This window comes from Solanum dulcamara, chromosome 9, assembly GCF_947179165.1.
Source record: "Solanum dulcamara chromosome 9, daSolDulc1.2, whole genome shotgun sequence".
Lineage (NCBI taxonomy): Eukaryota > Viridiplantae > Streptophyta > Magnoliopsida > Solanales > Solanaceae > Solanum > Solanum dulcamara.
In genome coordinates this window covers 1,622,757-1,637,957 of record NC_077245.1, presented here as the reverse complement: position 1 = coordinate 1,637,957, position 15,201 = coordinate 1,622,757, and the positions used below count along the sequence as shown (strand labels likewise).

The window sequence follows — 15,201 nt, the reverse complement described above, 5'->3', positions numbered from 1 at the left end:
ATTAAGTATTCATAATTATATTCTTATCTTGTGAAAATAAAAACACAAATTTATTAATATCTTTATTTTTATTATTTGAGTACAAAATTTTAAAATAAATCGAAAAATTCTATCTATTCCATCACTATCCGAAAACTATTTGATTGATGCAAAGATTTTGGGATGTTCTTAAAAAGTCAAAAGAGTTTTACTTTCACCTATATATTCCAGGGTAAACTTGCCTTTTTCACGTCACACATATCCTAGTAGTAATATTTAATATTTTAATTTACTTCTATCCAGATTATACCAGACATAAAATAACTAGAGATAATAATTTTGTTTATTTGCATTTATTAAACTTACAATTTTTTTAAATGTTACTATTTAAATAAATAAAAACCTGAATAGTTTTGGCTGTTTCCAACGTCTTGCCTTTTAAGTGACACCTAATGTCGAATATATATTTTTTTAACCCTCGCCCTTTCCCCCCCACTAACACCACCTTCTCCTCCGGCGATCTCACTTTTTCTCTCTAAAACTCTCTCTCTCTAAAATTTTTGTTACTAAAAAGACTGAAACTTCATCTTTCAAGAACTCAAATTATGAACTAGATCCTAAATATTTAGCTAAAATATCAACTGGGTCATATTTATTGTTTTGGGTTCTTTACTAAAGTTGCAGAAACGCTGCATTGTTGGCGGTGAGTAGAATTTTTTTGATGTTTGTTTTTCTTCCGTTACATTTTCTTTGAAGATGATGGCGTCAATGGGGATGTAAAAAAATATACTTTTTTTTGTTGTTGTTTCCATTTAGCTTGGATTTTTGTGATTGCTTTAATTTTGTTTCCATTTGAATCTTTTCCTCTTTTTTCTCCTCTTTTTTTGTTTCATGAACTTGTCATCTACCTCATTTTCTGTCGGTGGGTTTATCTCAATATCAGTTTCAATCCTCATTTTGGGGTTTCATTGCTTTTCTGTAGACAAATTTTAGCTCATTTGTTTCAAGATTTGATTTTTATGGTTTTTTGCAAGTAAAGAGAGATTGTAGTATGTCTCCTTTTTTCTGGGTATGAGTTTTCTTGATGAATTTCTTAACTTTTTGCTCTTTTTGTGTAGTTGATTGTATTTGCAGAAAGGGTGTGTGTGTGTGTGATTGTTTTAAAATCTTGAGGTTTAATGGATATTGCTTCTCGCAAAAAAAAAGGATCATATTTTAGCAATGCAGATTGCTTTGTAATGCTTATTCTGGATTTGGTATTCATCTTGTTAAAATATGAAAATGTGTGATATTCATGTTTAGTTTTTATTGTTTATGGTGGTGTGTCATTTTCTTTAACTACCCCTTTTTGCCTATTTTATGTCATCTGGGGTCATTTTATGCCTTATAATTGGCTTTGTTATGGAAATGCAATCATCAGTCTTTGATCTGAGTAAAATAAATCCCTTAATATATTTTCATATTTCTCATTGAGCTTATGATTTTACCTATTTGGAACTTTTCAGGTGCCAGATTCTTGTATTACTCTGTTTTTTCCTTTATGTATATTTGCTTGTACACAATTTGATTACCTTCTCAACTCCCTCTACTCCTGTTTCTCTGTTTTCCTCCTTTTGTGCTTAATTCTTTGCCTAAAACTCGCTGCATTGTAGTTTCATGGAAGTATCCCGAGTTGTGGCGTTTAAAATGCTGTGAAATGTTTTTCCTTAAGCCGAGTGTCTATCAAAAACAACCTCTCCTCTCTACCTATAAGTATCCTCCCTAGACTCCACTTATGGGATTACACTTGGTATGTTGTTGTAAGGAGGTTATAGAGTTTGCTTTGCAAGTTAGTCTAAAGTTTTCCAGGTATGGTAACATTTCGTTATGTGTTCTCTGAGCTGGGGGTCGGGGCATAATAGTTTATATTGCTTCTTCTCAGTAAATTAAGAGGACAATTTCTGGATACAATGTATATTTCCGTTGTGTTGTAGTTTCTTGCATTAACTACCACCACTTGAAGCTTGAGGTCTAATGTGACTTCTGGTTGTATCTCCTGACAAGTGTGGTGAAATTGTGATGCATTTTTTGTGCTTTTCAGTTATGAAAGTTCTTGTGCCCGTTCTTTTGTTATTCATTCACTTAATTCAGTCTATATTTTCCTTGTCCAACAGTCTACAATGGATCGTAGGAGTTGGCCTTGGAAGAAGAAATCATCAGATAAGACAACAAGTGAGAAACCTGCAGCCCTTATTGTGGAGTCACCATCTGCCCCTTCAGAGTCAACTGAATCTAAGGTTGAACAGGTGTGTTAGTTGATAGCTATATAATTAGAAAGGATTATGTACAAGTCAATTTCTTTTTTTCTTCTGCTTGCTCCTTGAACTAGGATTTCCATTTTCTTCTCATTCTTTGTGGTCACCCCTGCTATTCGATTGTATATCCGTAATTCTTCATGTCTTTTCCTTTAGACAATCTGTCAATATATTTGCATCTACAATAAAGCTTTCATGCTAACCTTTTAATGTACAAAGACTTGTTTAAAAAAGTTTCTGCTTAATTTGGTCGATACTAGTAAAGAACTACTACATTTATCCAAATTCTGAGGCTTAAAGCTTTAAGTTGAGATTTGATGGATGCTAGTGTTAAAAGTTTAACCTGACAAATTATAAGTTCTAATTTAGTTCTGAAATTTTGTATGCCCCTCTAGTCTCTACATTACAATCTTATTGGTGCTAGAAAGGAGAAGACTTAGTTTTCGGTTTGGTAAATGAGTCATTGAAGTGTGTACAATAATACCTTGTGAGAAAGGTTCATTCAATTTGTCTTGTCTTGGTGATTTATGTTTTGGTTTCCATTGTATTTTAGAGTAAACAGGAAATCAAAAAACCGAAATATGTGCAAATTTCTGTTGAATCTTATTCACATTTGACTGGACTGGAGGATCAAGTTAAGTCTCTCGAGGAACAAGTGAATGGCTTAGAGGATGAAGTCAAGGATTTGAATGAAAAGTTGTCTGCTGCGCAGTCAGAAATGACTAATAAGGAGAACTTGGTGAAACAGCATGCTAAAGTTGCTGAAGAAGCTGTCTCAGGTGATGTTCCTTATTGACTTGTGTTTTTCTTGCAACAAGTGTTCTGTAACTTGGTATTAAGTTATTTTATTGACTCTTTCTGGACAGGCTGGGAGAAGGCTGAGTCAGAAGCTGCGACACTGAAAAATCACCTGGAATCCGTCACACTTTTGAAGCTTACTGCTGAAGACAGGGCATCACATTTGGATGGTGCATTGAAGGAGTGCATGCGGCAGATACGGAATTTGAAAGAAGAGCATGAACAGAAGCTGCATGATGTGATTCAGAATAAAGCCAAACAGTTTGACAAAATGAAGCATGAGTTCGAAGCAAAGATAGCTAACTTGGACCAACAGTTACTCAGGTCTGCAGCAGAAAACTCTGCACTGTCGAGGTCTTTGCAGGAGCGTTCTAGCATGGTGATACAGCTCAGTGAAGAAAAAGCCCAAGCTGAAGGAGAAATAGAGATGTTGAAGAGCAATATTGAGTCATATGAAAGGGAAATAAATTCTCTGAAATATGAACTCCATATTAACTCAAAGGAACTAGAAATTCGTAATGAGGAGAAAAATATGAGTGTACGGTCTGCCGAAGTTGCAAATAAGCAACACCTGGAGGGAGTGAAAAAAATTGCAAAATTGGAAGCAGAGTGTCAGAGATTACGTGGTCTTGTCCGGAAGAAGTTGCCTGGGCCTGCAGCCTTGGCCCAAATGAAGCTTGAGGTTGAGAGTTTGGGTAGAGATTATGGGGACAGCCGTGTAAAGAAATCCCAAGGAAGGCCTTCTAGTCCACAGTTTTCCAGTTTGCCAGATTTTTCATTTGATAGTGTGCAGAAGTTCCATAAAGAGAATGAGCAACTAACGGAACGCCTTTTGGCTATGGAGGAGGAAACAAAGATGCTGAAAGAAGCTTTGGCACACCGGAATAGTGAATTACAAGCGTCCAGGAGTCTTTGTGCAAAGACGTCCAGCAAGCTTCAAAACTTGGAAGCACAGCTGCAAGCAAATGTTGAACAGAAAAGCCCACAAAAGTCCACAATTCGACGACAGCCTTCTGAAGGTTCCTTTATCCATGAAGCAAATCATCTTCCACGATTGACTTCCATGTCCGAAGATGGAAATGACGATAATGTTAGTTGTGCTAGCTCTTGGACGACAGCATTAATGTCTGAACTCTCCCATGTCAAGAAGGAAAAGAACTTTGACAGTCCACATAAATCTGAAAGTGCAAGCCACCTGGATCTCATGGATGACTTTTTGGAGATGGAGAAATTAGCTTATCAGTCCAGTGACACAAATGGATCAGTTTCAAGTCCAGATATTCCAAATAATGCAAGACCAGAAACTACAAAAGTTGACAACTCCATACATGTCACCATAACCCCAGATTCTCAGCTGAAAGAACACAATGAGACAAGTGTATCAGGAAATCAAGAATCTCGCAAAAAGGAAGTATCATCACAAAGTCATCAACCTCTTTCAGATACATCCATATCCATGAAGCTCCAATCAAGAATTTCAACGATTTTGGAGTCTTTGTCAAAGGAAGCTGACATTCAAAGAATTCAAGAGGATCTCAGAGAGATTGTGCAGGAAATGCGCAATGCTGTCGTACCACAATCAACTAAGAGCATTGTTGAGATAACTCTTTCCTCTATGACTGCTACTGAATCTCAGCCCTCTCTTGATGATGGTGAGGCAAACTTAGAAAAGGAAATTCCTGTCTCAGAAGATAGTAAGTCATGCAATGAGTCTGTCCATGGTATTAGCAAAGAATTAGCAGATGCTATGTCTCAAATTCATGACTTTGTACTCTTTCTGGGCAAAGAAGCAAAGGCTATCCAGGGAACAGCTCCTGATGGAAGTGGAATCAATGAAAAATTAGATGATTTTTCGGCCACTTATGTTGAGGTAATAAGCAGCAGGTTGAGTATGGTGAATTTTGTCCTTGATCTCTCTCATGTACTGAGTAATGCGAGCCAACTACACTTCAATATACTTGGTTACAAGAATTCTGAAACAGAAATAAGTACTTCTGATTGCATAGACAAGGTTGCTTTACCAGAAAATAAAGGTCTTCAGCACTCAGGAGAGATATATGCAAATGGTTGTGCTCATTTTTCTGATTCGACTTCTGATCCAGACATTCCTCATGAAGGAAGCCTTGTTCCTACTTCAGAGTCAGCATCAACCTCTTTGAAGTGCTCGTTGGAGGAGGTTGAACAATTGAAACTAGAGAAAAACAATATGGCTCTTGATCTTGCTAGATACTCTGAGAACCTGGAGAGCTCGAAATCCCAATTGGCTGAGACTGAGCAGGTTCTAGCAGAGGTTAAGTCACAATTGGTATCTGCTCAAAAGGCAAACAGTTTGGCTGAAACTCAGCTCAAATGCATGGCAGCGTCATATAACTCACTTGAAACTCGGACTGACGAATTGCAAACTGAAGTCAACCGTCTTCAGGGTAAGATAGAAAGTCTTGATAATGAGCTTCAAGAGGAAAAGAAGAGCCACCTGGATACTTTAGCTAGTTGCAAGGATCTCGAAGAGCAACTACAAAGGTTAGTGGTTTTTGTTCCACATTGGCCTGGAATTATAAAAAATTTGACTGTCAGATCTTATAATCCAAAATTAGTTTTTAAAGTTATTACATAGTGCTCTGTCGTATCGAATGAATTTTATGTTAGTGTGAAAGTAGCCACTGATCTCTCAAATGTTTGAAGTTCGTGTGTCAGTGAATTTTGCTCAAACCCCCTAATTTTTGGATGAAAAAAAGTCAGGTTCTTCTTTGATCATGATTTTGTAAAATATTTTAAATTATTAGCTTTTAGTACTTTTTGTATTTTTTATGTAGTTTCTTAAAATTTTATTTCAGAAGACTTGAAGATTCTATATCTGAATTCACGTAGGAAACCAAGTAGTGTGTCTCTCATACTTCAGACCCATCCACATAAAATGAACGGTGGGAGTAACACAGAAGCAAAAGGGAAAAAAGTCATGTTTCTATGTGATTCAATAATTTATAGCTGATCCGATGTCAGGGTCACTTGTGAGTTTTCACCCTGATTAAGATTCTTCATTTGCTTGGGGTTTGCTGTCTATATAGATCTTTCGGGAACAGCCTCTCTACCCCTCACGAGGTAGGGGTAAGGACTGTGTACGCTCTACCATCTACCCTCCCCAGACCCCACCTGTGGCATTGCACTATCACACTGGGTATGTTGTTTGCTATCTATATAAAGGGTGTAGGATTAGACTGCTTGTTACCTACTGCTCTGTTCACCAGCATTGTTTTTTTGTTTTTTCAATGGTAAAGGAGAGTAAAGATTGCACAAAAACTGAACTTGTAAATTCATCAGCACTGTTTCATGTTAATTTTTGATAGCATCCTATAAAAATTCATTGTTCTTGGTTCTTATTCACAAGTGTTTTATTCATAGAGTTATAGAAATATTGCAACTGATATGTCGATTTAAGATTATGTTAAGTGACACTTAAACTATGTTTAATTTAATTTCTCGTTTGAATCAGGATGGAGAGTGCTGCTGATCTTGATGCTAAGACCAACCAGGTTGCTTTCTTGCTCCCTAATAAGTGATTAATCCTATCCATTGCAGTTGTGTATTTGATGCAGTAGTTCACTGTACTAAATTTAGTGGGAAAAGATTGTACTTCTTGTTGGTTGTCCGAACTTTTGATCTAATTTCACATTAACTCCATACATCTAATTTCGGAAACAACCTCTCTACCTCCTCAAGGTAGTGGTAAGGTCAGCGTACAACTCTACCCCCTTCAGACCCCACAATGGGATTTCACTGGGTATGTTGTTGTTGTCTATACATGTACATTAGATTCCAGTGATAGTGATGCTATGCAACTGAACTTTGAAATTGTGTTTGCCTCTATTATTGGTGTTTTATCGCTGCTAGCAAATAATTTTTTTGTTTTGGTCCATCTCTCTATGTTTTGTTTCAGTGATCAAAGTTTCTGCAAATTAAACATGTATAATATGGGCAAATGTTGCAAAAATATGATATGTAGATGACTTCTAAGTCTTACTGCATTCAGAACTCAAAGAATCGTGTATAACCTTTCCATTGAAAGATTACTGTTAAATCAATTACTTGATCCCTTTTTCTGGTGGAGACCATCATTTAAATAGTAAAAGAACAATTTTCTTTTATCAATGCATTGTCTTATTAGTGAACATTGAATTAGATTGGAGACAGCTATAAGAAATTGACATAATTTTCAGTATACACGGAGTTTCGTAAGGTCATGTACAATTGAATCCGAATTTCCTAATTTCCCTGGTTTGCAGTCTTCACTCCCCGGAATCCTTCTATTGTCTTCACTCCCCGGAATCCCTCTGTTGTCTTACTCCCTACGTCCCAAAATAATTGTCGTTTTACCTCATTTCACACCCATTTAGAGAAACAATAAATATAAGGTATAGTGTTCTAAGTTACCCCTATTTATTGGATGTTTCTTGAGAATTGAGCACTATTGAGAAGAACCAGGTCTTTAATATAAAGGTATAGTTGGAAATACGTACTATTTTTTGTCTTTAATTCCTGACGCAACACCTTTTTTGGGACAATTTTTTCGCGAAAGCAACACTTATTTTGGGACAGCTGGAGTAATTTAGTGAATAACTTTATGACTATCGTTTCAATCTAAACTGTGTCTAAAGAAGACAAGTCTGTTAATTTTCTCCAGGAGAAAGAGTTAACAGCTGCAGCAGAGAAGCTGGCTGAGTGTCAAGAAACCATATTTCTTCTCGGGAAACAGTTGAACTCTTTGCGTCCTCAGACAGAGTTTATGGGGTCTCCGTACATCGATAGAAGTTCAAAAGGTGAAGGCTTTCGGGAAGAATCGACAACCACTAGCATGAACATCCATGACAATGATCTTGCTGAGATGGACAGTGCCAGTTCCGTAAAAGCAACTTGTGAGTCCCCTGCGGATATATATAATGTGTCATATAGTCCCTCGGACACTGAAGTAACCAATCCATTGAGATCACCAATCAGCTCAAAGTCTCCTAAACACCGGCCTACTAAGTCTGGCTCTTCATCATCTGCTGGCCCTACACCTGAAAAACAATCTCGTGGTTTCAGCCGATTCTTTTCTTCTAAGGGAAAGAACGGATCTTAGTTTGCGGCTTGCAGGCTTCGTATGCCACATTAATAAAAGATTCGAAGGGCAGCAACACATTGACTTGACTACTGTAGATAATGAGGTACACCTTGTCAGTTTGCTTCATTGCAACTCTTCATGAGGGTATTTCACACTTTGGAAATTCCCCTATTTTGGCCTTGTTGAGGCTAAAATAAAAGGTTATACAAGAAAAAATCATTTCTCTGGTTCATCATTAGCAGCTTATGTGTTGTTTTTTTTTTTAAATTTTGTGTAGTGAAGTTCTTAAAATATTTGTACACATTAGCTCCTTGAAATTACACAATGAAGAAGCCATTTTGTATGTTTTTTCTTGTATGAAAAGATGTTTTGTGATTACTATAAAATAATATACCTTTTGTGGAAATGGCTTTGCTTCTCCCCATTATTATTTCCAATGGTATCTGATTTAAGGTCTAGAATATGTGCGGGATGCTATCCTTAATAATAGTTCACAGTTGGAGTGTTTGGGTAAATTTAAAAAATGCTTATAAGCACTTGATTTTAAGCTAAAATGATAAAAATAATTCAAAAACTAAATGTCAATGCTCTAAGAAACAAAACCTCTTTGGTTGCACTGTGAAGGGAAGAGAATGAGCTCGACTGTTTTTCCTCCACCTTTTCTTTTTCTCTGTGCCTATTCTACAATAAGCTTGTTGCGTACGTGTTATATCCCTGTTTCCCTTCTTTTCCTTACTTGAATGAAGAAAGAAGAAACCTCTCTTATCAACCCCAACCAACAAGTTGCTTTCCACTCCTGAATACTAAAGAGATATTGAGAGAATGACAGTATGTAGGACTTAAAAATGATGGTTCCTTCCTCCTCTTCACTCTCTAGAAAGTCTTCCTATCAATCTTTTTGAATAAGGCTATGCTGGCCCATTTGGACATATTTGTTTGGTGATACATTGTGTAAATTTTTCACTCTACACGGGGAAAAAAAGTTTTTTCAAGTGAAATGCACGTTTGAACACAACTTTCAATTTTCAAATTTTCTTTGTCTGGATAACTTCAAAATTTAAATACTATTTTTCTTTCAAATATTACTCCTTTCATGCCTAAATGCCTACTTAGACTCCATTTATATTAATCAAATAGATTTTAGTAAATAAAATTCTTTAATGAAAATAAACTTGGTATTCGGCTTGAGAGATTAGAATTGGGCCGTGTAAGGTGGATTGGGCCGTTGAAAGTGGTATAGACATATAAAGTTGGATTTGGGCCGTGCAATGTGGTTTTAGCCATATGATGTTGGAATAGAGCTGTGGAAGGAAGTCCACATCATTTCGGTCCAGTCATAAAGTGTAATTTGGCAAACATTTGCAAATGAATTTACCTTTTATACCCTGTAGGTCGTTTACTAGAGTGTATAAGAAAGTATCTGAGTAAGGTGTATTACTAATGTGAGAATATTGTTTAATGTATTGTTTGATTTTGTGTAGTTAAGACAATTCTGTCTTTAATCATGTTTATATCCATGTATTAATCACCCTTGTATTGTTGATACCATAATTTGCTAAGTATAATTATACACCCTATAATACTAAATATGTGTGTAATTAACATGAGTCATGACTAAACATGCATTAGATTCTCTAAACGACCCCTAATAGTATAAAATTATTCCCTTGCCCTCACGTTAAAAATATGTAATTGTGTCTGAGTCTTCTGTAATAATTTATAAATAGTCGTGACTCAGTTTAGTTAGGACAAAGACTTTCTTTTGTTCTATAGGTTTTCAAAGTTTTGAGTGAACCTGAAATAGGTCATGAACTTGGATCTATCGGATGATTATAAGAATGCCTTTGAGATTCAATCATAAGAACCTTCGATATACAATCCCACGTGGAACCTTCTCTAAGAGCGATTTTCGAGACAAAAATTAATCATATACTAAGACCTAGGATTTGAAAAGGACATTTATGAGTATAAGGTGAGTTTTTAGGAGAAAAACGAGGGTGAATTTAATTACACGTAATCATACGTAAAAGGCTTGTTAAGATTTAAAAGTAGAATAAAATTAATCAGGAAAATATCAGGTGATAAAATTAAAAATACAATTTCTGATATTTATAGAAAATATATTATAATGTGGGAGCTGGAACATTTTCTCCAGCACCCTACCAACACCAGGGAAAGAGAACACCTCACCTGACTGAATTTTGGTGCTATATATTGTTTAAAAGTTATATCCTACTTTTATTACGGATTCTTAGTAATCAAGTTGGTTGAATGTCTGAACTTTCATCTTATTGGTAAAAGTTCAATTCTCCATTTGTAATCCCCTTACCCTACTTCCAATTACGAAAAATAATAATAATCCTAGCTACATTTATAAATTTTTGTACTTTTATCTATTATGAAATATTTTTAGATATCATGTGGTGTCTGAAGTTCAGATAATATATCTAAAATTTCATATGACCGAAGTTATCAAAAGTTCAATCATTTTTGCACGAAGTTAATGCACACAATCATTTTTGTCAAAATTCCCTTTTTCTGGACTTGACCCTTTTGTTTATCTATGAGCTCTTAATTCAAGGCTTTGATTTGGACTTGGACCATGACATATTTCTCTACTCTTAATGCTTTGATTTGGAAAATAATTAGGTCCTTTTAGCCAAGCTTAATACTAGGTTCAATGTTAGACACGAGGTGAAGTTACATATGCTTCAAGGGTGAAGTTTAGTTAGTTGATGTTTTAGAAAAAATTGATTAAACATTAGTCATGTATGTAACCGTGCACGGTCAACTTCAAGTACAACGATATTTATGTCTGAATTGAAAACGGTTAAATTTCATCATATGTGTTAAAAGTTCAGATAAAAGTGATTGAACTTCAGCTATACGTGCTTGAATTTCAGCCACATGCAACTTTATAGTTCATACGTCAAGCCAAATTTAAGACACCCCCATATTGCAATTCATGAATCTAGTTGAGAAACAAATCTATCATGAATCATTTGTAAATATCATATTTAAGTGACAAATCCTTTTTGATAGGAAATGTGTGGATTTTGTGGTATCTTATAAAAAGACACACTTGTTGACTTTGTAGTAACTATTTTCACGTCAACATTACAAAATTAGTGATTGATTAGAACATAAGAGAGATACCTTGCACTTTTTTTCCTTTGTTTCTTTGTTATGTGTCGATCTCTCAATCAATCAACTTTACTTAAGTAAATCATTTTTATTTACAAGCAAATACTATTGAAAGATTTTTTATTGCGCTTCTTTTACTTCATTTGTAATCACCAAAGTAATTAATCTAAGTCATTTTGTATTTATATATATATCAATTAATTATCATTAAGTGATGTATTCTTACCTTCCCATAATTCTACCACAAAAATAGATATGTTAGGACTTACATTTGTAACAAATCAGGAGTGGAGTTAGAAGATTATTTATTATTAATTCGGCCAAACATAATAGCTTTATTCTAAACTTTATATTTGCACTAAGAAATTTAGTAAGCATATACAAAAATTAAATCAAGCATCCAGTTATTACAATCAAGATGTCTTTGTCCTACATGGAATTAATTTCTTCTTCTTTTTTTGGTTCCACACCTTTTATATGGTATCCGCATTTGAGCCCGATTAATTTGGATTCACGCATCACATGGCATATCTTTGGAGACGACTCTCCCAACATTATTTTTTTCAATATTCTCAGGGTTCAAACCCAAAACCTCTAGTTAAGTTGGAGGGATCCCAATCAATTCGTTTCTATTAATATTAATATATCCGGTTACACCAAATTAATACTTCCTCCGTCTGAAATAATTATCACGATTCACTTTTTGAGAGTCAATTTAGTCAATATTCGGAGTAATTGGATTAGATTAATTTAAAATTTTCAAATTGAAATTTGGATATCCAAATTGTACGAAAAAGTATCCCATTCTTCTCATATCAATATGATGGGAAAATGTATGTTAAAATATTAGTCAGAATTCATGTAATATGACTCTCGTAAAAGAAAATGTCACAAGTATTTTGAGATAGAGGAAGTGCCATTCAAACCATTTATCTTTGTACACACATTTATCACTTAATTAATGATATTGACCAACTGAACATAAAAATATTTTTTGAAAAGTATCTTTTTAGACATAACTATATTTTGAATTTAAAAGGCAACGTACATATATAAGTGACTCAAATAGTTACCTACCCTCCCAACGTAGAACGTTAAAGGCTTTAGAAAAGAATATGAAGCCCAATTTTGAATGCAAAAAAACTAGAAAAATTCTTATGGAGATAGATAGATCAAGTGGTCTTAATCATTTAAAGACTAGACAAATAGTTAATACTATTATTATTTTTTTCTTGACAAAGAGAGGTTAAGATATTTATAATAAGGGGTAGCTTGGAATGAGTAGTATTTTTTTTCTGGACAGCTTTGAACTTTTTTTTTACGGCGAGGTTTATCGAAAATAATTTCTCTATTTTTGAAGTATGAATAAAGTCTGTATGCATTCTGTCCTCATAAGTTTAAACAAATTGAATCAAAATAAATCCAACTGAAATTGTGAATATTGAACTGAATCGAATGCATTTCAGTTTGATTTGGATTAACATTTTCACCAAATCAAAAATAAAAAAAAATCAAACTACATTTTACAAATCGAATCAAATTGAATCAAACCAATTGAACGCGCAACCCTAACTGTTTTTCCAATTATTATTTTTTCCATTATTTTTCTTTCCATTACTTTCACGCTCCTGCTATATCACTAAATTATTATTTTTTTGTTTGCTTTACTTCTTCTTAGATATTAAATTTTTCCGTCAATCGAATATGATAGTAATTGTGTTTATTATATATTTATAGTATTGAAATTTCTTAATATGAAGCCCCATGCACTAAATTCTCGCCACTATTAAAAAAACACTTAAAATCGATCACAAGCAAGATCAAAATTTTATAAAATATTTTAAAAAAATATTGGACCTCCGAAGGTCGATTTTTAGAGCAAAAATCGAGAAAATGCAAACCAACCTCTGAAGATCGGTTGTTTTGAAAATTAAAATAAATTTAGAAAATCAACCTCCTGAGTTCGATTTTATTTGTTTTTATAAATCAACTTCTTTTGGTCGATTTTCCCCCCGAAAATATTCATTTAAAGTGTATAAATAAAAACAAATAGTCTTTACCCAATAAGCATCAATAATCTAGTGATAAAAATACATTCTATCACAAAGAAGATAGGGGTTTGAAACTTGAATTGTGCACTCTTTTTTTGGTAATTTTGAAACTGACCTCCTGAAGTTGGAAATTTATTATTATTTTTTTTAAAATGACGTCCCTTTGAGATTGGAATAAATTTTTTTCTTTTAAGGCCAAAATTTTCCAAAAAAAAAAAAAAGAAGACCTTTTGAGGTCAAAATTATCAACAAAAAAACTACAAATTGTCCTTACCAGGTCGTTTTGATTTTTTGATCAAGCTTTTTCCAAATTATGAGTTGAGGTCAGTGTTAACCTTGCAAGCTACCAAGGTTGAAGAGTGGTTATAATATTGTTATAAGTTGGTAAAAGTAGTTAAGAGTTTGTTAGCAAGTTGTTATGGTTAGTTAAAATGTAGTTAAGAGTCAACTTGTATAAAGGTATAAATACAGTACATATACAATGTGGATGTATATATAAAAGGAGATGTACTGATGAATGACATACACAACTTCATTTTACACAGATATTTTTCTCTCTCTAAAACTCTCTGCTCTCTCTTCTCTCTATAACTCTGGTTGTTCATTCTTCATCTTCTTCCTCTCGTCTTCTTCATCTTCTTCATCTAGCATCTTGCACGCTTGCTCTAACTCCTTTGATGGAGTTATCATGGTATCAGAGCCTAGATCGTAGGGTAGAAGAAGAAGACTACAATCGGCGGTCTAGACTCTAGTAGAAGAAGTCAACCTGTGAGCTAGGACTTCAGCTGTCAATAGATATGTACACAGCTGAGACTACGTCCGGATCTATGGAAATGGGTGATGCAAACCTAAATGGAGCTCGTGCAACTGCTGGTCCAACCGGCTTTGAATCTCCAACTGTAGGACACAATCATCCTCTATATCTTCATCCGAATGATACTCCAGGTAGTTCTCTAATCTCGCTTCAGCTCATAGGTTCAGAAAACTATGCGGTTTGGAGTAGATCTATGCGCATCGGATTGTTAGGGAAAGGCAAATTAGGCTTTGTTGATGGAAGGTTTCCTAAGTATCAATTTGCGCCTGAGTTGTTTGATGTCTGGGAAAAGTGTAATGCTATGGTGTTGTCCTGGATAATGAGTGATGTTACACCTGGACTGTTGAGTAGTATTGTTTATGCCGGTGATGCATACAAGGTCTGAAGTGATCTGAAAGAAAGGTTTGATAAAATTAATGGTGCGCATGTGTTTCAATTGCACAAGGAAATTCATAGTTTTACTCAAGGAACTATAACTATTACAGAATACTACACACATCTAAGAGGGCTGTGGAATGAGTTTGACTCTATCATGCCATGCCCTGGGTGTTCGTGTGCTGAATCAAAGAGGTTCCAAGAACACTTTGAATACCAGAGACTGCTTGAGTTTCTTATGGGACTGAATGAGTCCTATTCAGCTGCTAGAGGTCAGATATTGATGCAAAGTCCAATTCCCAACCTAAACAAAGCTTATTCACTAATAGTAGATCATGAAAGCCAAAGGAACCTAGCAAGTTCATGTCATGAAAGTGTTACTTCTAAAATGGTTGAAAGCACTGCTCTATTCAGTAAAAATAGGGGAAATGACACTAATCAGAGTGGCAACTTTGGACATCAACCAGGTGGTGATGGCAACCCAGGAAGAGGGCACTATGACAACCAATACAAGCCACAAAAGTTCCAGAAGTCAACTATTGTATGTGAGGTCTGTGGCTACAGGGGACACTCTAAGGAACAATGTTTTAAAGTGAAAGGCTATCCAGCTGGATGGAAGTCAAAGAAGAAGAGGGAACCATTTAATTC

At 34.8% G+C, this 15,201-nt stretch overlaps 1 protein-coding gene across 2 annotated transcripts; it reads left to right on the top strand.

Moving 5' to 3' along the window:
- The first annotated feature begins 452 nt into the window (after positions 1–452).
- LOC129902113 (filament-like plant protein 4) lies at positions 453–8,555 on the top strand. Of its 2 annotated transcripts, none has more exons than XM_055977157.1 (6): positions 453–682; positions 2,133–2,264; positions 2,827–3,052; positions 3,140–5,591; positions 6,562–6,601; positions 7,750–8,555. In XM_055977157.1, exons 2-6 carry the CDS (start codon positions 2,139–2,141, stop codon positions 8,185–8,187), a joined length of 3,282 nt encoding a protein of 1,093 aa, XP_055833132.1. In that variant the 5' UTR covers positions 453–682; positions 2,133–2,138; the 3' UTR covers positions 8,188–8,555. The 2 variants fall into 2 exon arrangements, with proteins under 2 accessions (XP_055833132.1, XP_055833133.1); XM_055977158.1 differs by lacking the exon at positions 453–682 and adding an exon at positions 1,434–1,484.
- Positions 8,556–15,201: the final 6,646 nt, after the last annotated feature.